Below are 25,006 nucleotides of genomic sequence, written 5' to 3'. Positions count from 1 at the left end.
GTCACATGGCAAATAAACCAGGACTAGAACCTGCATCCTGACTCCCAGTTCAGTGCTCTTTCCACCATCCCGGAGGTGTGCAACCCAGGCTGCATGTCAGCATCACCTGGGGAACTTTTAGAAATAACAGTGTCTGGAACTTTCTCCAAGAGATTCTATTTTGGTGGTTCTGGGCAATGGGAACTCAAACATGGTTAAAAGCTCCCAGGGTGATTTCAGTTACCACTGCCACCTGCCCCTTCTTTGTCTCAATCACCTTCATTGTCTGCTTGTGGCTGAAGGTCACAGAGGGCACAAGGGTGCTGTCCCCGCCCCCACCTGCTGTGTCCCCCTGCTGAACCTTTCTCTGCCCCAGCTCCTTGCAGAGTGCAATGGGGGAGGGGGGAATAGATGAATTCACTAAGCAAACATTATTTTTAAGTACTTGCTAAAGTATTTGACTCCCATAGATCTGACCAGGATTGCTATGAGATTAATAATTTGATGTTAAGAAGGTTCTTTGAGTTTCTGGGTAAAAGGTGCAATGTGAGTTTAAGTAGTATTATTACGTTATAAATTTTTGATTAAAAAATTCAACTTGACTCATGAGCTAAAGCTGGCAGTAAAGATGGCAGATAACTCCTTTATTCAGTGAAACTGTAGGGTGCAGGCGTTTTTCAAAAGCAAGATAGTCATACTTCTTTTTTTTACAGTTACTCCTATATTAAGGTAAGTTGTCTCCCAGCTCCAGAAACTTCCCCCTAACAGATGGATGCTTTCAAAATGTTTTATTTAGGATCCTTTTCTTCTCACATACATTTTCTATCATCCAAAATTTCTTTTTTGCTGCCTTGGATATGGGTTATCAGAAACAGCAGGCAGTGCCCACAAGGGCAAGTATTTGCATGTCTTCCCCTAAGATAATCTCTTCTCATTTTCCATCTTCTAAGATGGGAAGGAGCAGAGGGCTACCTCTCACTGTCTCCAGGACCACTGTCATTTCTTATTTATGCTTCTGGTAAAAGAAGTCACTGCTTCCCTATCCTCCCTCCTTTGTGGCTTCAGTGTGAATTTCAGTTTTTGTTCTTTAAAAGATTTTTTTTTTTTTGACTTAAATGTGGTCATGACTTGAAAGGAAAAAAAACATCCAGAGGAAGTAAGGTCAGGTCAGATGGGGGCACATGCAGCAAAGACAAATGACAGAAATGATCAGTTATCACTGTTGCAAGATGACGGCTGGACCGCCACAGACAAGCCTGCACGGCTGAGCCCCCTGGAAGTGCAGAGGGAAAACCCGAATCCTAGCAGACTTCACCAGCTGCCTGCCGTCATCTCCCGTGTTGTGCAAGTGCTGCAGTTTGCCCTCTTACAGGGGCCGTGGGAGTAGGAACTTGCTTTAAGCCACAGAATTACTTGGCAAATGCAGAACATCCATATGTGTACACAGCCTTGTCAGATCGTGTGTAAAGGTCACAAAATGATTGTTAACAGCCTCAAACGCCAAGTCGATCACCAAGATTCCCTAGAAAGCCAGTTTTTCACAAGTCTGCAGCAGACACTACCCAGAATTAGGCTGGCTGCCTGTGAAAAATGCAGGGCAACCCCCACGGGTGTCCTTCCAAACCCATCCCAGACCAAGTTTATTTCCCTTCATGTGGTTCTTGAGTGGTTTGGGAATGACCATGGCTCCCCAGTCTGCATCTTGAGAGTCCTGTTATGATGCAGATCTCTTCAGAACCCCATACCTGACTGCAGAGGGAGAGGCCTTGGGTGCAGAGCTGTCTTCCAGCTGCTCAGATAGGATTCTGTTCCTTACTACATTTGTCTGACATCGCTGCTAAGGATGGGTGGGGACTTGTTAAATGGGAGCCAGCCTCTGCTAGTCAATCACCTTGTGTATCCATGAAGCAGTGGTTCTCAACTTTGACTTCATGGGAATTGCCCAAAGGGCGTGTTAGAAATGCACATCACCAGGCCTCCTCTTAGAGATTTTTATGCATTAGGAATCTGAATTTAGCAGGCACCTCCAGGAGATCCTTATGCTGGCAGGTCTCAGAGCACACCTTGAGATATTTGCCATAGGCACTCCGCAAGTAGAATATCAAGATGTATGCTAGAATTTCCATAAGTCCTCAGCCCATGAGACTGGTATTTGAATGACATTCTTTTATTTTTCTTGTGAGCTCAGCTCTGGCAACCAAGTGCTTCTATCATTTCATTGTTGAAAATAAAGGCTACCTCTGGAAGGTGGAAAGAGACCTCAAAGGTTTTTTTAAAAGAAAATAGTTTCTAGAAAATAATTAAAGTTTTATGCTTTTGGAAATTTAAATGCCACCCTAAGATGTTTAGTCATTCATTTCCCAAAATTCTGGTAAGCATTATCTGTCAGGCCCAGAAGCTGCTAGTGTAGCTGGGAAAGATCAGTACCTTTACAGTGAATTCCCTTACTCCTCTTTCTGGATTAATTTTGTTGATGTTTCTTTAACCTTTTAAAATGCATAAAATACAACATATATAGAGAGATTCATATAGAACCAAACCAGTTCAGTGAGTTAGCACAAATCAAACACTCTTGTCATGACTATCCAGGTGAAGTTATAGAGCATCACTGGTATCCAAGAAGCCCCCTTCCAGTCCCTGCCTCCCTCTCCCTCTCTGAGATAACCCCTTTCCTGAATCATGGTGATCATTTCCCATGGTTATCACTTTATCTGGAAGTATATCAATAACCTCGGATATGCAGATGACACCACCCTTATGGCAGAAAGTGAAGAACTAAAGAGCCTCTTGATGAAAGTGAAAGAAGAAAAGTGAAAAGTTGGCTTAAAGCTCAACATTCAGAAAACTAAGATCATGGCATCCAGTCCCATTACTTCATGGCAAACAGATGGGGAAACAGTGGAAACAGTGGTTCACTTTATTTTTCTGGGCTCCAAAATCACTGCAGATGGTGACTGCAGCCATGAAACTAAAAGATGCTTGCTCCTTGGAAGGAAAGTTATGACCAAGCTAGACAGCATATTAAAAAGCAGAAACATTACTTTGCCAACAAAGGTCCGTCTAATCAAGGCTATGGTTTTTCCAGTAGTCATAAATGTGAGAGTTGGACTATAAAGAAAGCTGAGCGCAGAAGAATTGGTGCTTTTGAACTGTGGTGTTGGAGAAGACTCTTGAGAGTCCCTTGGACTGCAAGGAGACCCAACCAGTCCATCCTAAAGGAGATCAGTCCTGGGTGTTCATTGGAGGGACTGATATTGAAGGTGAAATTCCAGTACTTTGGCCACCTGATGCAGAGAGCTGACTCATTGGAAAAGACCCTGATGCTGGGAGAGATTAAGGGCAGGAGGAGAAGGGGATGACAGAGGATGAGATGGTTGGATTGCATCACTGACACAATGGACATGGGTTTGGGTGGACTCCAGGAGTTGGTGATGGAAAGGGAGGCCTGGCGTACTGTGGTTCATGGGGTCACAAAGAGTCAGACACGACTGAGCGACTGAACTGAACTGATGCATTCCTAAACATGGTACTATTTTAAGCTTTACTTACTTTTGTCTTAGTTTTGAGTTTATATACGTGGAATTATAAAGTAAGAATAATTTTATGTTGGACTTCTACTTTATGTTTGTAAAAGTCATGCATGTATTATTTTTAAAAAATATTTATTTACTTATTTGGCTGTGCCGGGTCTTAGCTGTCTCACATGGGATCTTTGACCTTTGCTGCAGCATGCAGAATCTTAGTTGCACCTTGTGGAATTTAGTCCCCTGACTAGGGATCGATCCTGGGCCCCCTGCTTTAGCAGCTTGGAGGTTTAGACACTGGACCAGCTGGGAAGCCCCCATGCATATTATGGCATGTGGCTATAGTTTGTTCATTGGCATTGCTACATAATGTTCTATTATATGAATAGGCAATATTTGAACACTCTGATGTTAATGAACAAGTAATGTTTTTTCAATTGGGTCTGTTACAAATAGGGCTGCTGTGAACATTCTTGAACACAACTCTTGGTGAATATATTTATATCCATGTTCTGTTGGATATACTCCTAAGATTGGACATGCTGGATTATAGGATATACCTGTATTTTAACGTTAATAGGTACTGCCATTATCCAAAGTGGTTGTGCCAGTTTACACTCCCATGACAGAGTGTGAGAGTCCCAGTTATTCCTTTGCCAACACTTGCATTAACAGTATTTTAGACACTGGTGGGTATTTAGTGATAGCTTGTGGTTTCCCTGGTGAGTAGGAAGTTAAACACCTTTTTGTATATTTATTGAACACCTTGTTATCCTCTCTTATGAAGTGCCTATTCAATTCACTTGCCCATTTATCTACTGAGTTGTCTTTTTCTCATTGACTTTTATATATACTGAGTTTTTTATATGTACTGAATACAAGCCCTACATTGGTTGTATGTGCTAAAAATATCTTCTTGCATTATGTGGCTTACTTTTTTATATTATCATATTATTATTTGCAACTATTTACATGTAATTTACATTGTATTAGTCTAGGGATGATTTGAAGTATACAGGAGGATGTGTGTAGGTTGTATACAGATGCTTCACCATATTGTATAAGAGACGTGGGCATCTGTGGATTTTGGTGTCCATCGGGTGGGGGAGAAGGTCTTACTTGGAATCAGTACCCCATAGGTACTGAGGGATGGCTGTATTCAATTCTATTTCACTGTGACCAGAAAACATACTCTATAGTCTGTCTTTTGAAATGTGTCCTTTCTTTATGGCCCAAGTATGGTCAATGTTTGTAAATTTTCTATGTATACTTAAAAGACATGTATAATGGTCTGAGTCCTTCAGAGTGGACATCTAAGAATTCTTTCTGTAGAAAGAATTGCTATCCAAGTGTTAAATATAAATAATTTAAATAACAGATACTAATTGCCTTTTTCCACCACAAATAAATAAAATATACCAATCTACAGGTCAAAGGAAAACACTAAGTACAAGAAACATGCTTATTTATGAAAGCATTGCTCCATGCAGTTCTCTTCCGTATGCCTGCTTCTCAGTGGTTCTAAGGATGGCCTCATGATAATTCCACTTTAACATTCAGCTGAGAGCCACATGGCCTTGAGTCCCCTGTCCTAGTGTGTCTTCTGTTTTTGTAAGTCAGTATCCTATGAAGAAGAAAGAAACAGCCTGAGCTAGCCCTGCTCCCAAAGCAAAACCACCCCCATGGTGATGCCCCTTTTCTATGAAGAACCACTGTTTTCCAGTCCTCTCCTTTCTGAATAACACCAACTTTTGCCTTCACTTTTCTCATGTTGCTAGTTTATGATGACATCATTAGCTGCAGTTGATTCTATTCCAAGTAAATGATGGTGGTCAGACCAGTGTTCTCTAAGCACTGTTGCATGGAACAGGAGTTCTGTAGAATAGTAGAGATGTGGAACACCACTGACACACAGCTGTGATTCTGAGGGGTGTTAGTAGATAGTAAGTAAAAAGGGTGTTGCGGTACAAGGTTTGGGGACTCCCCCCAAACCACCATTGCCTCTGAAACGAACTGCAAGTTCAAGGGTCCCCAAGACTATCACTCTGAATCCAGTCACAAGTTTAGAAGTCCCCAAGTCCATCTTCAGGTTCAGTAATTCACCAGAAGGACCGATGATACGATTATGATGTGTGACAGTGAAAGGACCCAGATTAACACTGTCTAAGGAGAGAGGCACACAGGGTCCAGGGGGCACCAGCCATGAGCTTTCAGTCGTTCTCCCAGCGAACTGTACACGCAGTGCCTGTTCCCCAGCACCAGTGCGTGTCAGTACACGTTGAGTATTGACACCCGGAGAAGCTCACCGAGGCTTGGTGTCCAGCATCTTAATTGGAGCCTGGCCATGTAGACATGGTTGGCCATTTGTGCATCTCCAGTTCTCTCAAAGGTAAAGCTGGTAACTGCATGGGCCAGTGTTCCCTGGCCTAAATCACATTGTTGTTCAGTCGCTCAGTGGTATCCGACTCTGCAACCCCGTGGACTGCAGCGCACCAGGCTCCTCTGTCCACTGTCTCCTGGAGTTTGCTCAAATTCATGTCTATTGAGTCGATGATGCCATCCAACCATCTCATCCTCTGTCATCCCCTTTTTCTCCTGCCCTCAATCTTTAAGCTCCAGTTTAAAAAGATACTCATCTCAGATTGCACATTCCAAGGACTTAGTGGTTACTTCCTAGGAGCTGAGGGCAAAGGCCAGAACCCCCTTTGGGCAAGGCCAGCCCCTTATTGCACGTACCCACAAGATACAGAGCTTGTCATGGCCCATGCTTTAGAAGTCCAGGAGTTCCCACCACACTGAAGTAAAAACAAATGCCCTGTCCTTATCTACAAGGCCCTGCATGATCTGACCTTTCCATCTTACTCTCGCTTACTACATTCCAGGCACTCTGATCTTCCTTTGTGTTTTTAAGGACACTGAACTCTCTCCTGGCCTGTGTAGTGGCAGTTCCCTCTGCCTGAAAAACTCCTCTCCCCAATCCACACATGATTGGATTCTACTTGTCATTAGATCTCAGCTTAATAAATGTCATTTCCTCAGAGGCGCCTTTCCTGTCTTCCCAAATTAAAGGAGCCCCTGAGTCAGCCCCTATCCTATACCTTGTTATGTGTTCATCATAGCAGTGATCATTGCCTGTTATTTTCGAGCTGACTTAATTGATAATTTGCCTGTTAGCAGTCTCCTGCCATACAAATGCCATAGAGTAAAATTCTTGACTTTTTCTCTATCCTCAACACCTAAGATGTACCAGGACCAGAGTAAATGCTCAGTAACTCAATGAATGAATGAACTGATGGATGAATAATAAGCTTTACAGATGCTGGTTTCAACTATATTCAGTAGAATTCTTTACAGCAAGGCTTTCAGAGCCTTTAATATGCCAATAGGAATTGTGAATCTCTCAGTGTATATTATGTATTCATGCTTCTGTGAACACTTTGGCAGGCATATTGATGCAGAAATTTGTCATTTTAAAGGAATCAAATTTGTTTGCACATATAACATACATTTTGCTGAGTTGCTTCAGTCGTGTTGGAATCTCTGTGACCCTATGGACTGTAGCCCACCAGGCACCTCTGTCCATGGGATTCTCCAGGCAAGAATACTAGAATGGTGTCATGCCATCCTCCAGGGCATTTTCTCAATTCAGGGGTTGAACCCATGTCTCTTACATCTCCTGCATTGGCAGGTGGGTTCTTTACCAATAGCACCACTTGGGAAGCCCCAACCAATATTTTAAAGAAAAATAAATCTTAAAATATGGCACATATTCTTTGAAATTCCTTTCTCTTTACTGCTCCATCCTTTAGGACTTTGCTGTCTGCAACTAATTGGATCAATTGATTTGTACATGGGTATATGTGTGTAGGACTGCCTTAGGGTCTTCTGTCCACTCTTTTATTTATTTATTATATTAAATCCTCATTGTTACTAGAAGCAGGACACAAAAATAATGATAGTTGTAGGTTTGTGAAAAAGGATCTCAGGCATGGAAGCTTTTGATACCCCTCAAGTTATATTTCCAAAGTGCCCATTGTCTACCTGTAGACAAAAATCTTGACTTTTGACCTGATTCTACTCAATAGAATCAGTTATTGATAGACCTTCTTTTCACAGTCTTTGATAACAATATTTTTGCAGTTGCTTTTACAAATTCTTTGTGTTGGCTGAATGCATTTGTGCTATAGAAAATTGTTTTATTTCTATTGAAAACTTTAGAATTGATGAAGATGTGTGTTTCTTTTCAGAGACTAAAAATCCTGGTATGTTTCTTTCCATAAAAATAAGGACTAGAGTTGTTGACCACTGATGGGTTGGGACTTTTTCCAGATGCTTTTTTCTTGCTACATCACCCTCCTTCAGTGGGAGGACTAGGTGTCAGCTATTCTGGATTAAAAAAAAAAATAAAATTAGAAAGGCTCTGGACAGAAGTTTCTCCTATCACGGTTTAGTTTAGGCTTTGCTAGGGCTGGTCTATTTGAATTTTGTCTTTACATGTAGAGCACAGCTGCTCCTGGTCTCTCTACCATGGTGGAGTTTAAACTCCAAACTTCCACTGACTCCCCAGTGAATACGGGGATCACCTCATGTAGTAAATTGGTCCTGCATCACTCCCTGTGCTGGTTCTTCTTTGAGTCAAGTACGTAAATTACTGGCATATGAGAGTCAGTGAATCCCCTTTGAACCTCTAGTCCCCAGCTCCTGCCTATGGAAACAAGATGTTCTAATTAGATGTTCAAAGCATTCTATACTATAGACTACTATGCAGCATAGCCACCTTCAGAAACAAGGTTTGGTGCTTCCACTTCTGGTCAGCCAATGTCCTTGTGTTACTGCAGCCACATGGCCATTCCCATCCATTGAGTTTACTGCTGCTAGCTGACCACCTCCTGAGTATACAGTTAATTCTTGAATAAGTTTTAAATCAATCATGAAAATAGTTGTTTAGTCATATAAATTATTACCACAGGATCTATTTACAGCCCAGATTTTACAGACGGATGCCTTGATAAATGTGTTTTTATTTGCTGTGAATAATTTCTGCAAAGTGATATTGAAAAAAATGTAATTCACATTTTCCATTAAGAAGAAGGCTGCAGTGGTGTGCAGAACTGTCAGTTATCTGCGTCTCCAGTCATGATTGGGCTTCCCCGGGTGGCTCAGCGGTAAAGAATCTGCCTGCAATGCAGGAGGTGCAGGAGACATGGGTTTGATACCTGCGTCAGGAAGATCCCCTTGAGGAGGGCCTGGCAACCCACTCCAGTATTCTTGCCTGGAGAATCCCATGGACACAGGAGCCTAGTGGGCTACAGTCCATGGGGTCGCAAAGAGTCGGACACCGCTGAAGCGACTGAGCACACACAAACACACCAGTCATGATTATTCTGGGATTAATTTGGGAGGAATTCAGCTATTCTTGTAGGAAAACATGACCAGTTAGAAAACCTCTTTCCATAGCCTGAAAAACTCTTTCCATGCAAAAATGAGAGGTAAAATTGAAACCAGAACCCAGTTCTCCAGCCAAGACTCCCTCTATTGAATCCAGAGGCAAAGGGAAGAGCTGATAATGGGTCTCCTCATCATCAGAGGGAGGCTTAACTTCCGGAGCCTGGAAGGAATCCGTTTCTCAGGTCCCCATGGCTCCTCTCAGCCCTTCCTCCCCAGGTGTGTACAGAGGTGTGGAAGCACGGAAGGAACGTCGCAGGAAGTAGCGGCATAGTCCCTGCTCTCAAGCTCATGGTGGGAATGAGGGCTGAGGTCACGGCAGAGCTGGGCTCACGAGCACTGGGTTCTGATGACCCATGTGGGATGCTGAACGGCCACCACCCCTGCCTTCCCGGCTGCCAGGTCCCTCCTCTGCCTGGGAGACCCTTTTCTGCCCGAGGCTTTCCTGTCACTGATGTTCTGTTTTCTGGAGTCCGTTGTTGTCAGAGTGCTCTCAATAAACCCAGCCCCAAAACCACATCATAGCCCCCATGACACGCTCTTTTCAAAGCCCCCCAGGCTCCCAGTCCCCAGAGCCCTCCTTCAGCCAATCCCTGCATCCCAGTTCCCAGGACTTGTTGCCTGAGAGCTGACAGTTCAAAGCTTAGAGCAACTTGAAGCTCAGGTTTCTTATGAATACTATTCCAAATTATTCTGGATTCAGTAGGCTTTGGGGAATGGCTGAGAAATCCATAGAAAAATTTCTGGAGGAAGTTTGTATGATCCTCAAAATGCTGTGTTTAAATTTTTCCTTGTTTCAGAAAATTAAGAAACAAAAAAATGGGACTGTAACTCATCTACCTGATTCTAAAAGTAGAGATAGATAGCTCATGCTTACAAACATATATGCATGTAAAATCAGAGACTTTAAATAGGAGATGGAGAGAGACACGTGGTAACCTGAATGACTTACACCAGATGAAGTTGACATATACACACTGCTCTATTTAAAATAGGAAACCACCAAGGAGACACTGAATGGCACTCTGCTTAATATTCTGTAGTAACCTAAATGGGAAAAGAATCTGAAAAAGGATGCACATATATGTATAACTGATTCACTTTGCTATACACCTGCAACAGTATCGTTAATCAACTATACTCCAGTAAAAAACAAATGACAAATCACAACATCATCAACAACAAAATCCACATGGAATTAGTTGGGTGGTGTTTAGAGTGAGGGGCCAGAAGGAGCAGGATTGCAACTTGCCAGCACAGAGTGAGTGTCCATCCCACAAGGTAAACTGGAGGTAGACAGAGTTAGAAGCAGATGATTACCCATTGATTTGTTTTATTTGTTCATTTATTTTTATTTATTTGGCTGCATCAGGTCCTCGTTGCGTTACACAGGGTCTTTCATTGAGGCATACTGACTTCTCTCTAGTTGCGGCACATGGGCTCAGTTGCCCCACGGTATGTGGGATCTTAGTTCCCTGACCAGGAATCGAACCCACATCCCCTGCCCTGGAAGGTGGATGTTTAACCACTGGACCACCAGAGAAGTCCCTAGTTCTATTGTATCTTTTGTTGCCCGTTCTGTTGCACGGGCTGCTGATCCCCCCACTGCCCTTCCCCTGACTCCTGCCATGGCTCTTCCCCTCCCGGAGCAGAAGTCAAAGCAGAGCTGAGAACCACAGCCTCCATCTGCCCCTACCTTGATGGATGGGCAGATTGTCTCACATTCCATCTTCCCAACATAACGAAACAACGTTAAATAGGTCGGGGTGTGCTGTGTCTGTGCTAAGTCGCTTCAGCCATGTCTGACTCTCTGCGACCCCAGGGACTATAGCCCGCCAGGCTCCTCTATCCATGGGATTCTCCAGGCAAGAACACTGGAGTGGGTTGCCATTTCCTTTTCCAATAGGTTGAGGTACCAGGTCTTGAATCCTTCATGACCAGTGATGATTAGCTTCTGCTCTGACTGTTTGTAGGAGACAGTAGCTGCTTCCTCTGAACCCTTGTGATAGTGGCAGTAGTAGGTGCTGCTCTACTTATTCAATATTATCTTTTTAAAAACAGATAAGGTGGATGGGAAATGCTAACAGCCAATACAGCCACAGCTCAGCCCCCTGCTGTTCTGCAAAGCGTATTTCCTTATCAGGCCCTGGCCCTGGCCCCCCAGGCAGAGGCAGCAGAACTGGGTGAGACCAGCCAGCCAGGCTGTTTGGTGCTGTGTACCGTCCAGAGACGCCACCAAGTGGGCAACCTGCCGGACAGTTCAGGTGAACCCCCAGCGTTGGCCTTTCTTCACTCGTTTTCAGAATTATCTGTAAGCTCAGCTGTAGGGTGGGAAGTGTCGAAGGCAGAAAACCAGCTCCTTTTGGGCTTGGACCTCTGCACCCACAACTCCTCTTCCTGTTTCTCTGTGAAGATTCTGCAGCTTCTCCTTGGGACCTGAGACTTAGTGATAAATAAGGAACCGTTTATCAGATTGCTGTGTAGGGCGAGACCAAGTCTGAAAATAAGAGCTTTCTTGTGAAGCTGTGAACCACAATGGCTTTTGAATTCCAAAAATAATGTATCCTTTTTGCACAATTGCAGATTGCCGCATCCCGCAAATTGAAGATGCTGAGATTCATAACAAGACATACAGACACGGAGATAAGCTAATCATCACTTGTCATGAAGGATTCAAGATCCGGTACCCCGACCTATACAATGTGGTTTCATTATGTCGTGATGACGGAACGTGGGACAATCTGCCCATCTGTCAAGGTAGGGGCAGATGGAGGCTGTGGTTCTCAGCTCTGCTTTGAGACTCGCCTGCAGATCGAGTGCACGTTTCCCTAATAAGATGGCAGTTGTTGTTTAGTCACTCAGTCATGTCCAAGTCTTTGCGACCCCATGGACTGTAGCCTCCAGGCTCCTCTGTCCATGGGATTTCCCAGGCAAGAATACTGGAGTGGGTTGCCGTGCCCTCCTACAGGGGATCTTCCCAACCCAAGGGTTGAACCCACGTCTCCTGCATTGGCAGGTGGATTCTTGACCACTGAACCTGGGAAGCCTGCAAGTGACAAAGGGAAAGAGTCACGCACACACCATGGTTCAGCCGTTCTGCACTCTGATCACCAAAGCTCTGTTTTTTGGAATCTTCACATCTATCCCTGTGATTCTCTCTAGCTCCCTATACCCAGGTTTAAAGTTTAAAAGTTTAAATGGAAAATACTTTATTCTTTAGAATGCTGGCTGTCTCCTTTATTCTAAGAAACCAAAAGTAGTTGCAGAATTAGGAGCTTTGTAACTGGGTTGTGAACACAATGATGAACTATTGTATATTTAATGGAAATAACAGAGCATTTATACTGATTTCGGTTGTGGTACGAATATATTTAAAGCCAATCTTACAGAGGCCATTTTCTCTTAATAATGTTATCCTTTTTTATAATGCATGAGGAGCAGAAAAATAATCAAATTCAAATTTCATCCAAACCAGACGGTGAATATTTATCCTCTTGCATTTTTTAAATTTGCCTGGGCTGACACAGAGGGCCCTGTTTGTGAAAATAAGCCCTCCAGTTCACATTAATTCTGATTTTTATTTTTTGACATGTGACTTGGACCAAAGGACCAAGAAGCCCATGCATAATTCATCATCCAAGGGAGAGGGCGAGCAGCCTTATTTGCACCAAAAGCACTGGCATGTTAAAGTTGAGGCGGATGTCAACTTTCTGCTAGGAAATCACCCCTGGCAGACTCTGATATTGCTTTGCACGCCCCATAGTTGGAAATAAATCATTTCCTCATGCGAGAGCTTAAGAGCCACGGCTCCTTGAAGAAACAAAGGCTTCAAGATTAGGAGGACTAAGACAGTCCAGGTTCTCACCTTCCTGCATGTCCCCCAGAAACTTCCTGTGTTGAGCTGTTATGTGTTACTGTCAGAGACACTCCTTAGAATCAGCAGCCGTCTTTTAGGTGGGGCTGTTTATCCAAATGAACTTTATTAACCACTGCTTCGTTCCGGTCCTGTGGCGATATCCAGACCAAGATAATTATTTCAGACTCCAACCCCTTCTTGCTTTTATATTTTCCACTTTTCTTTTGGTTCTCCCACGCTTTGCATTTCCTTTTATGTCACGTAAATACAGGATGCTTCTGTAGGAGTTCTTTTTTCCCCAATGATTTTGTTTTTTAAATGCCCTATGGTGATAGACATCTTGGAGTGTCATCATCAGGAGTTCAAGTGCAGGCTTTTTCTTGCTCTGTCCGGGACCCCTCACCCTCCACCACCCCTTACTACATCTCAGTCCTTAACACAGTTTGATGGTTTTGTTTTTTTTTTTTTACAACAACAAACGAGCTGGCTGCTAATCTTGAGAGGTGTACTTCTTCCGAGAGCAGTACAGCCTGTGACCACCTTCATCCCTCCTCAGAGGCCTTGGTCCCCACAGAAGAGGTGCCCCTGGTCTGGGCCCTGATCCCCCTTCCAGCCCCTGCACCTCGCCTCCCATCCTCACAGACACAGCAGGGTTGCTGTAGAGAGTCTGACGCCTCTAGAGTCCCTGGGGGGAATATAATTGGCCCTTCGAGTGACATTTCATCCTGTAATTTTTATTTGCACCTATAGATCCAGGAGTTAAAGCCTGAGGAGGCTTCTCTCTATTATCTCAAAGTGCAAATAGAAATCACATTCACCTATTGAGTCGAAGCCAGTTTTCTGCTGTATTTTTAGGACAGGCTGTCAGAAACCAAGAGTGGCATAGCTTTCCTTCTCTGATTAGCTGCACATGTTACAACCCGCCCCCCCCTTTCATCTCCTTTTGGGGTTGGATGGGGGACTGTCTCAAGGCCATTTCCCGCCACCCCCCACCCAGGAACTTTGTGTTTTAGGTGATGCTTCCTTCTCCCTGTGGGTCAGAGTCAGTTGTTTTACTTAGGGGATGCAGTTACCCATGTGGGTAGCTTAGAACTGCACTCCTCCCCAGGAGGGGGAATGGGCACCCTGTGCCCACTCATTTGAACCCTGCTCAGGAGCTAACACCTTCCCTGTTTGTGTTGATTTGCTGATCTTTTTTTTCCCCTCAGTTATTGATCCTGTTTATTCCTGATTGCCAACTTCCCTCCCCCCATTTCTCTTTTGCCATAAACACTGTCAGTTTTCAGCTCAAAAAAAAAAAAAATTATTCGGAACTTCAGTGGTTAAGACTCTGCACTTCCAATATAGGGGGTGCAGTTTTGATCCCTGGTTGGGGAACAAAGATCTCACATGCTGTGTGGTCAGCCAAAAGCTAATTTTTTAAAAAATTTAAAAAAAAAATCATTTAAGGCTGCTAGGACTGCCAGAAAGAATGGCCTAACACCACGTGTTTCTGATCTGGTCCATCCTGAGTGTGGCAGGTTCCGGGCAGGGATCTTTGGGGTCTGGGGGGGTCTTCGGGGCTCTGGGACAGCAGGCTGCAGTGGGGAAGGTCGACCCTGGCACAGCCTCAGAGTGACTATCACCTGCATTCTGTACCCCCTCGTTCACTCTGGTCCTGCCCTGATATGGATGCCACATTCTGGGGCGCTGACCCGAGAGGTTCACTCAACACAGAGCTGTCTGTCGCATGTAATATGCCACAAAGTCAGCTTAGGAGAAGAATTCCATCACTCACTGCCGTGTGTGCGCAATATAATTTGTACTTGGTGATTGGAAGGGAGAGTAGATATTCCCATTATCTGTTATTTACTTCACACACAATTAGTTCTCTCTGGGAAGAGCCCCAGCTCTGCAGAGTCATTATTCCCTCCAGTGAAACTGCTGAAGCCAATAAGAAACTCCATGATCACAGCGGATGCCACACCAAGAGGGGTGCTGTACCACGGAGAATGTTCCACTGTACTGCACAGGCTTCAGGACAAAAAGGCAGCTACTGAGTTACAGAAGGAGGCATCTGGGTCTCCTGCGCACTCAGATGGTGCACAGAATTCTGTGCACAGACTTGCCGTAGCAGGTCTGCACAAAGCCCTGTGCCCCCAGCAGCAGCCACAGCGGCAGCACCTGAAAACCTTTAGCAGTGCCCATCCTTGAGCTCCGCACGGACCCGGCGGACCAGCAGCTCTGGGGGTGGGGCCCGGCAGTCTGTCCCATACCAGCCCTCTCTCTGGGTAACTCTCAAGTTTGAGAACCACTGCCCTACATGCTACTTTCCTAGTTCACCTGAAACACAGCTGGATTTCTCAGAATTTTCATTGCACGGTGTCAGGTAGGTGTCTGTTCAATCAGCTGTTGCCCTGGAATCCAGTTTGCATCCCAACATCCGTGGCTCAGATGGTAAAGAATCTGCCTGCAGGAGACCCAGGTTTGATGCCTAGGTCAGGAAGATCCCCTGGAAAAGGGAATGGCAACCCACTCCAGTGTTCTGGCCTGGAGAATTCCATGGACAGAAGAGCTTGGTGGGCTCAGTCCAGGGGGCCGCAGAGAGTCAGACATGACTGGGAGACTGCCACCCACACAGTCTCAAGCCACCACCCTCTAGAGCGGTTGGAATGTGTGTTTTTTCTGTGGCACATTAGTTGTTCTCAGCCCTGATGGTGCTGGAAGGTTACCTGGGGAGCTTTGAAAAAAGATAGGGGTGCCCAGGCTGTGCATCAGCCTCGGACACAGAGCCAGCTATTGGTGTTTTTAAAAATTTCCTCAGGTGATTCTAATGAGCAGCCAGGGCTGGGACCCCCAGCTAGGAGGTCCTGAGCCTCAGCCACACCTCCCTTTACTTCTTCCCTACTTGTCTGACCCTCTTGGAGCCACTTGCAAATATAAAAGCAAGTGCCTGCTTTAGAAAGAGAGTAAATACAGAGATAAGGAGGTCTGAGCATAGAAGACCAAGGGGCGCAGTCCTCAGAGGCCGTGCCTCATGTACGGCGGGGGAATCCCAAGACGTATAGCGCTTTGTCTTTCAGATGTACGAAGGTAGCCTCATAAAGATACTTCCCCTTGTCTTTCCCACGTCACAGGCTGTCTGAGACCACTTGCCTCTTCTAACGGCTATGTGAACATCTCCGAGTTCCAGACTGCCTTCCCAGTGGGAACTGTCATCTCCTATCACTGCTTCCCTGGATTCAAACTCGAGGGCTCAGAGTATCTTGAATGCTTGCACAACCTTATCTGGTCGTCCAGCCCACCCCGGTGCCTTGCTCTGGAAGGTAACACATCTTATCCTTGTGGAAGTTGAATTTTGGCTTATTCGAGTGGAGGTTTCCATAGGAGGTGAAGAGCTGAGAAATTACGATCACCAATAACTTTTGTTCCCTGAGTACACATTGCTTGCCTCTGTCCCAAGCAGAGGCAGCAAGCCTGGTCATCTGCCATGAAGCAGTACTTAAAACAGCCAGACATAAAACTGGCTTCCCCTGTCCTTAGGCTTAAAGGGGATGAAAGAGAAAGTTTCAAGCGTCAAAGGTTAAACTGCAAAATAATGCAAAGTTAAATGAAATGTCTTCAAAAATTAATTTTCTCTGCACCAAATGAAAACAGATTGTATTATGGCATCATTAATCTCACCCCTCATTTTATTGTTGTGTCAATGTTTCTTCCTATTTCCATGCGTTTTATGGCTTGGCTGTAAATGTTTTGCTGCAAGCACACACACTCGGAAGCCTGAAACCAAGAGATCTTTCCTTCTCGTTTTGCTTAAATATATGTGTTTATTTTTGAGTGTGGTTCACTTAGAGACCACTAATCAGTAGTATGATGAGTGGCAGTGGGTGGGTGGGTGGGCGGTAGTCAGAGCATCCATTGCCAGAATCAAGCCAGTGTCTGTGATTGCAGAGTTTTGAAAACTTCCTAGGCAAGTTGGGCCTGCTGGCTCAGCTTTCACTCTAATTCAGGTCTTGAAATTATGACTGAAGGAAACACATACCGATTTACTTCTTGGCATCTGAATACAGTGGGCAGGAGGGGGAAGAAAAAATAGAGAAATATGGGGAGAGGAAAAAGTGAAAGGAAATCTCTAATCAGGAACCCCTCCAAAACCCATCTGTAGTTTTTCTTGGGAAACAAATCAAAACAGAATAGAATGTAGAAACCAGCAAGTTCTTACAAGCACCATCTCTACGCATGCACCTCAGTGTAGGATGAGGTTAAGATGGGAGGTGTGTTGGGGGTGGAGGGCAGTGATCAGCGGTATCTCCTAAGGAAGACCATGAATTAGAGTGGGTTGGCTGGAGCCATGGAGCCTCCTTGAAGGGAAAGGGAGAAGAGATGAAAGGGAGGGGAGCCTGGTGCTTGGAGAAACGAGGTTGCCAGCCTGGGCCGTCAGTGGTGCTGTTCTCCTGGGCTGGTAAGTGGAACCCCTACTCACCCCTACTTCCCACCCATCCTATATCTCCTAGGGGATTAGAGCCCACTGATAGAGATGTCAGATAAAGTACCAAAAGCCGGTTAAATCTGAATTTCAGATAAACAACAAATAATTGTTTAATATGAACATGTCCTAAATATTGTGTGGCCCTTACTTATGGACAACAGTTACTCTTTGTAATTTTTGTTTATCTGAACTTCAGCAATAACTCAGTGTCCTGTATTTTCATTTGTGAAATCTGGCAACCCTAGCCTAGAGGAAGAAGGTCAACCCCTCTGTTACCACCGGGAACCGTCACTGGCAGGTGAGGTGAGCACCAGCTGCCGATGAATGCAGGCTTTTCTGGTTCCTGGAGGTTTCTCCCTGCTCTGATAACCAGAACTAGAGGACTAGTTATTAAAGATATCATGTTACCATTGTATCTATTTAAAATGCCTATCTTCAAATCTTTTCAAATTTGGTTTAAATGTCTTTCAAAACATCATATTCTAAACTTCATTTGGGGACTTTGAAAGCAGTTTTTCTGGAGCTTAGGGAATATGATGTGACTAGGCATAAAACAAAATCTCACTTTAAGGGGCAAAGAGTTAAGGTTATGAACAGGAGGCTGTGACTGACTTCTGATTGGAAATGAGTCTCATGCTTAAAACCTTTTTCCTTTTCCTCTGCCAGCCTGTGCTGTGATGGAGGGGGACCCTGAAAGTCCAGGTGACAGCTGCCTGTGACAAGAAAGCCACCTAATACCATTTTTCCCTCCATAAAAGAGAAGTCTTTACATCTCTATTTTCAATAAATACATGTTTCTTTCAATTATCTGATGCAATTAGTTTGTGAGACCTTTAAATGGTATCTTAGCTAAAGGCACCAAAGGCATGATTCTGAGAGATGCAGAGTGGCCTAAAGGACTCTTTGTCTCAAGACTTGATAGAAACTGGGTTAAGTTAAGCAGTGTGTTAAAATAAAAGGTAAGGATTCGTGAAAAATGAATCCAGATACACCTGGATATTAGAGTTTCTTTAACTCTTACTTGAATTGTGTATCATCTTATTCAAGAGGTGTTTATGCAAATTGTCAAAGGGTGTTCAACATAGATGCACTATCCCAAGGGAATCTACCCACCTCATTAATACATCACCCCCTTCATTTTTTTTTTTTTTTTTGTCTTCTGGAGCACACAATTTGATTTTTCTTGATGGCAGAATGAAAATGATTGCACTATGCTGTGAGATCATGACGCTCTTGGGGACTGAAATATTAGGCTGTCTGACCCCTGAAGTGACCAGATCTGCACAGCTGGGCTGGGGAAGCCTTTCTTGTGAACTTTTTTATCCCCTTCCCTATCCTGTCTCCCTACTAACCCATCAATCCATCACGTGTCAGTGTACCTGTCACTGCAGCTTCCTCCATCCCTGGAGCTCTTTTCCTAACCTGCCACCAGCCTGAAGATGGGATCACCAGGATGCTCATAGGGTGCTGTGGGCTATTGATTACAGTGTGAATTACCATCCGACTGGCTGAGTTCACATCCTGAGTCTCCTACTTAATTAGTTTGACTCAGGGCAAGTCACTTAGCTTCTATCAGTCTCTGTGTCCTTGTTTATAAAATGGGGGAGATGATTGTGGGACTATGAAGACTATGAGAATCCAGTGTGATAACAAGTGTAACACTTTTAATGAAGGGCTCAATACATGGTAGGTGGTCAATCAAGTGTCCATCATTATTGTTGCTCTTAGAATTGTGTACAGGGTCACAGTAAAGGAGACTCTGGGCCTGGCTGTGAATGAAGTACCCAGGTCTTGATGCATTTACATTGTAACATTGTTTTGGTTGTTCAGATTCAGTTTTGGTTACTTGCATACTCTTTTTTCCCTCCACCTTCAAAGCCAGCAGCATAGTGTCTTCTAGCCTCCCTCCTCTCTGACCTCTGCTTCCGTTATTCTTTTCTTGAAGTTACTGGCATACTTTTAACTGTGTTTGTATTAACATGAATCCCAGATAATAGGAGGATATATTAAGCAGTAATAAGAATTGCTGTGAATCTTGACAGCTTACTATGTGTCAGAATGTTTGACACAGTATCTTATTTAGTTCTCCTATTACCTTTGTAAGACAAGTACTTTTTCTTAAAGTATTTATTTATTCGGCTGCTCCAGGGTCTTGTTTGTGGCACACGGGATCTTTGATTTTTGTTGCCCTGTGAAGGATCTAGTTCCCTGACTGGTGATTGAAACCCAGGCCCCCTGCATTGGGAATTTAGAGTCCTCGCCACTGGGCCACCGGTAAAGTCCTGACAAATACTATTTTTAATCCCATTTTACTGATCAAACCCAGGTTTCTAAGGATTCAGTAACTCACCCAAAGTCACACGGCTTCTAAGTGGGGGAATGGGGACTCGAACATGGATCTTTGCCATTCCAAAGCTCATGCTCTTCATCACCAAGGTACATTATCTAATGCATTATCCAGTTTGTTCTGATTTCTTTACAATTCTTACAGCTCTTTTTTTAAACCGTCAAAAAATTCAGAAGAGTGATCACGTAGCAAGGGGTTTGTCCTTCTAGTCCAGTTGGCCTCCCTATAGAACTCCTAGCTTCAGGGGGCCATGAATCCAAAGGAGACCCTGCTGCCTGCCAGGGTGGGGGGCGGAGAACCCTCCCCACTGCCCCCCAAATGCCCATTGGTCAACCCCTTACAGCAGAGCCTCACTTCAGCCCCCGGGCTGCTCAGGGATTGTGTCTCCTTTCGCAGACCTGGAGACTGACACCTTGAAGGGTGTCAGTGGCCTGACTTTTCCATACCTCCAGTTCTGGGCTGGGCTTTTTCTACCTCATGGTGCCTCCCCACTTAATGGCATGGAGCAGGCTTTGCTGGTTCCAGTGTCATGTGACAGCTGTCACGCTCAATGTCAGTAGTCCCATCATTGAGGTCTGGCTTCATGAAGGACTTTATAATTTGAAAGGAAAAGCTCTAGCAGCTTCACCAAGGGTGGCAAGAATTCCAAGGCCCAGTAGGAAGTTGTGGGTGATGTGTTTCAAGGTCTGGGCTGTTGTACCCAGCTTATGTCTGTTTTCCCACAGCCAGGTTCTGGGATGGGGGGTGGGGCGGGGGGAACACCTGAAATCATAATATTTTGGACCAGAATGTTGGCTGCATCATTTTAAAATACATGAATATATAAATTTGAGCCTGGAAGGAGCCCCTTGGGTTTCTGTGTTCTGGTCTGTCTCACTGTAGATCTGAGTGCTTTTCCTTATCTCTGTATATCTTAATGATTTCCATTCTTAGGCCATCTTCACCTCTGAGGGTCTCATCTTTCTGTCTTTCGGACATACGTACATGCACACATACACACACTGAATCCAGGCAATGTTTAAAAAAAAAACTATGACAGTAAGTGTGAGCAATTTCTCATTTGTAAGTGCTAAGAACTCGGTTTACATTGTCAGCCGTGTTTATTGAACACCTGGCAGGAACAGAGCAACACCAAATTGGGCTCTGGGGAATTATAAAGAAAGAAAGGAACAGCATTCCTTACTTTGAAGAGCTTATAGTTTAGTGGGGAGACTAAGATGACAAATCCCATTCCCTGGAGACGAGCGTCATCACAGAGGGCACCAACTATGCCTGCAGCTTTACCAAGGGGCAGATGCATGCTTCTGCTTTGGAAAGGGTGGAAGGGAGGTTCTGATAGGTGGTATTGCAATTGTAAAATGAAAATTTCTATCTAGGGTTTATGATTTTTGGCGTTCTTTTCCCTGGAGATCAAATAGAATCATGTGTACCCCCACCCCAAACCCCGGGCTTTGAGAAAAGAGAAAGGGTCTAAATATTTCACTTATCTGAAGGACCATGCATTTTGAAGCTCTGTAGAGCTCATTAGCCAAGGCAACATGCCTTAATATGTGTGCAGAGTATGCTGGCCTAGTGGTTTGAAGGTGGAGAATAGGAGGATATTGATTTTATTCCCTGTGACTTAGGTGGGGGCTTCCCCAATGCTGACCTTTCAAAGTGAACCTGACCTTATTAGAAGTTGAATATGCAAACCATTTTGTTTTTAAGTCCAGCCAGTTCCCAAACTCAGAATGCCCAAACCAGTTCCCTGGGCCTGACCCTTACCATCCATTTCTCTGCTCAAGTGGTCAGAGATGGAAGCTTAATCAGTTTCAGATTTAGTTACAAGGAAGGCAATGACATTATTTCCAAGGAACCTTCTAGTGCTCAGGGTTCCTTTTAGGTCAGCGTCCTTACATAAGAAAAGAAGGAGAAATAAGAAACAGAAAAGCCTTGTTTGGCCAAAGATGAAATAACTTGAAAGGTTCCAGTTTGGGATCAAAACTCAAAGCCAGGTTGGATGGAGAGGGATCCCAGCTCCAGAGTGGCCCTTGGCCTTTGCAGGGTGCTTTCCTCCAGAGTCAAACCCTCTTTCTGGGACAAGAGGCAGCAGCCAGCGTCTCTCCCTCTAGGAGCCCTGCCTTCACCCAGAAGCACCTCGGAACTTTAAAGGAATCCTGTGTAGGAACAAGAAATACGGCGGTGGAGCCCAGGCCTCCTCAGATAAGACCTGCCCTGTATCTTATCCTTGGCAGATAACATTCCAAGGAATTATCACAGTCTGCCCTGCGCCAAGGTGGTCCCCATTCTACAAAAGGAAAATTCAGGGCACAGAAAGGAGCCCAGGCCTGGTCTGAAGAAGGCTGCGGGAAATTACTGTCCGTGGTGAGATCACCTGTCACTGTCATCCCGTAAACCATAGTCAGACACCCTGCCACAGAGCGGTGTTTCCCAGGCCTGGAAAAGAGGAAAATTGCAGCTCCTCCCTGGTCTCCAGTACTTTGGCCACCTGATGCGAAGAGCCGACTCATTGGAAAAGACCCTGATGCTGGGAAAGACTGAAGGCAGGAGGAGAAGGGGGAACAGAGGATAAGATGGTTGGATGGCATCATCAATTCAATGGACATGAGTTTGAGCAAACTCTGGGAGATAGTGAAGGACAGGGAAGCCTGACCTGCTGTAGTCCATTGGGGTTGCAAGAGTTGGACACAACTTAGGGACTGAACAACCTCCGTCATGTGACATTAGCTGGGGGGATACCCTGTCTGAAGCCACGTGGAGGTCGCCTTGTGAACGGAAAACCGTCTTCTGCCATCTGGGCACATACGTGAGTGCATCATCTCCTCTCCGGTTCTGTTTCCCAGCCGTGAAAACTCCCGTATCTGGCAATGTTTGTATTGCAGCCACCTTGCCTGTGACCCTCACGGGGGTTTTTTATTAGAGGGAGATGCAAAATAGCAAGCAGCCTTGGTAATTTATTGTTCACAAGCAATAGTAAATTATCCTAATACCTTTTCCATGTACTGTTCATACATTACAGCGGAGTGATTACCGGGAAATAGCCGCCTGCATGTCCTACCAGAGCTTCTCAGGGCTCACTGTGCTTAATTCTCCTCCGTCTCTTTTCTTTACACAAGCAGTAATTGCCACTCTAGCATCTTCCTCTTCTCGGGCACACGTCTCCTTGTACTCAAGAGTAGATTGTGCTGTGGCATCAAGAAGCTTCATTATTCTTTCCTTTTTTTTTTTTTTTTCCTTCTATATTGAATCTAGAAACACTGATCTTTCTGTCCTAAGGAAACCAAGAGACCTTGTTCCTGTTTTTCAAGTGGAACCAACTTCTCAGGCTTCCCAGCTATTACATTATAGGCTCTTTTTCTCTTGAATTGTAAGACTCCTGATCTGATACATAGCCCTGGACTGCCCCCACCACCCTCTCTCTCCAGGCCCGTAGCCCCTCGGCAGACTCTGTCAGGCACTTTCCCTTCCTTTTAATCTCCTTGGAAACATGTAACCATCAACCCTCCTGCTCTCCAGGGCTCCTGGGATTTTTTTTTTCCACCTCATTCAATTGCAGAGATTTTACACTGATGTCAAAGAAGAGAAGTGATTCCTCTTCTCACCAAAGAGGAACAAACGGGGCAAGAGTTCTGGGTTGGTGTCTCCCACCAAATCAAGGAAAGACGAGATCATCAATGGGGGACTCGACTACCCCTCCCCCACCACATTCTCATGTTCAGAGCTGGGGTCCCAGCAGAGGGGCTCTGGTCTGTCTTCTCCAAGGCCCCCACCCCTCAGCTCTCACCCAGGCAGAAAGCCTGTCCTGGGGCAGGTGCAGGCCATAGGGAAAGCAGTGGATCTGATGCCAGGCACCATCACTCCTGTCTTTATGGAAATGTGTCCTGGGTGCAAGGCACAGTGGTCAAATCATGGGAAGCCCACTTATGCTGTGGCTCTATCAAAGCCCTCTGTCGAACTGTGTCATTAAGGATGCTGCCAGTTTTCTGTGGGGGAAGCCACTCATTTAAAACAAGAATCCTACACACAGGCTTCTCCTGGGCTCACAGTTGTGAACTGGTCTGAATTCCCCACCTTCCATGGCTGGGATATCTGAGATCTTTCACCCCTCTTTTGCAGGCTAGGATGCATTCTAGGGGTCAAGGGTGTGGGGACAAGTCTCTTTCAGTCACTGAGTTCATGGTTCTCACTAAAATGTATTTCTGCTTTGCCTTATAGTCTCCTCATATTTTTGGAAAGCTCACAGGCATGCAAGCAGAGTTCTTTATTTTGTGATGTTTAAATGTCAGGTCAGTGAAAGGACCACACAGCTAAGCAACGACAAAGCTGCAGCGAGTGGTTTGAGCTGCTCGCTTGTGGCAGGAGGGTGACTTCATCACACTCAGAAAATAGATGGGCTGATACAAATGGGAAAATCTTGGTGTTTGTCCTTAAACTCAAGAATATCTTCTCTGTCCCTGCTCCAGACAGGATTTATTTCCTTCTTTCCTCTCTGGAAACTTAGATGACTTGTATTTCATGGTAATAAAACCTCTTGCAATCAGGTGCAACACCAAAGGTAATAAATCCCTTCAGTCACTCCCTGCCTTTTGCAGACCAAAGAGTCACCGGGAAGTATTCGGCAGGGTGATTTGGGAATCATTCCTCCCCAGTGTCTGCCCCCAGCCCCCCTTTTCTTCACAAGTGATTACCAAAATTTCCCTCTTCTCCGTAAAGTGATTAGACACTTGGGATGATTGGCAGGTAAAATAGTCATCCCGTTACATCTCTGTCTAAGTGTCTTATGTCATTCTTTTTTTTGTGGCGGGGGGGTGGGGGGTATAGAACCTGTAAGATAATACCTGTATTGGCAATCATTTTCTCCTTCTGTACTGGAGGTTTTGTACAGGAGGGTTTTTGGTTGTTTGGGAGTTTGTTTTTGCAAAAAGATGGTGGTTGTTGCTTAGTTGCTAAGTCGTGTCCGACTCTTTGCAGCCCTCTGGACTGAAGACCACCAGGCTCCTCTGTGCATGGGATTTCCCAAGCAAGAATACTGGAGGGGGTTGCCATTTCCTTCTCCAGCGGCTCTTCCAAACCCAGGGATCAAACCCACATCTCATGCATTGGCAGGTGGATTCTTTGCCACTGAGCTATCAGGGGAAAAGATGGTGCCTGACTCTAAATTGTGCCCTGTTTTCCCTAAAGTTAAAGCCCTTAGTGGAGATCTGACCATTGGATCTCTCCTCTTCCTCCCTGGGGGTCCTGCAGAAAAGTCTAGGATTTTCTTATATTCTGGCCAGTTTCTTCTTCGATAGATGAGAACCGAATGCATTTTCTAACACCATCTGCTCCACTCATGGGAAGGGATGTAATAGGTCCAGGCATTAAGGAGGTGGAAACAGCTGAGGGTG

The 25,006-nt window shown here is 44.9% G+C and overlaps 1 protein-coding gene across 1 annotated transcript in view; it reads left to right on the top strand.

The window, feature by feature from the left end:
• SUSD4 (sushi domain containing 4) overlaps positions 1 to 25,006 on the top strand; it is a 131,130-nt gene that overhangs the window by 81,862 nt on the left and 24,262 nt on the right. The window contains exons 4-5 of the mRNA XM_061160122.1: positions 11,532 to 11,705; positions 15,921 to 16,109. Of these exons, the coding sequence (XP_061016105.1) occupies positions 11,532 to 11,705; positions 15,921 to 16,109 (363 nt within the window). The remainder of the gene's footprint in view (positions 1 to 11,531; positions 11,706 to 15,920; positions 16,110 to 25,006) is intronic.

The sequence above is a fragment of the Dama dama genome, chromosome 14 (genome assembly GCF_033118175.1).
Source record: "Dama dama isolate Ldn47 chromosome 14, ASM3311817v1, whole genome shotgun sequence".
In the NCBI taxonomy this organism is placed as follows: Eukaryota; Metazoa; Chordata; class Mammalia; order Artiodactyla; family Cervidae; genus Dama; species Dama dama.
This window is presented reverse-complemented; position numbering and strand designations above follow the sequence as displayed.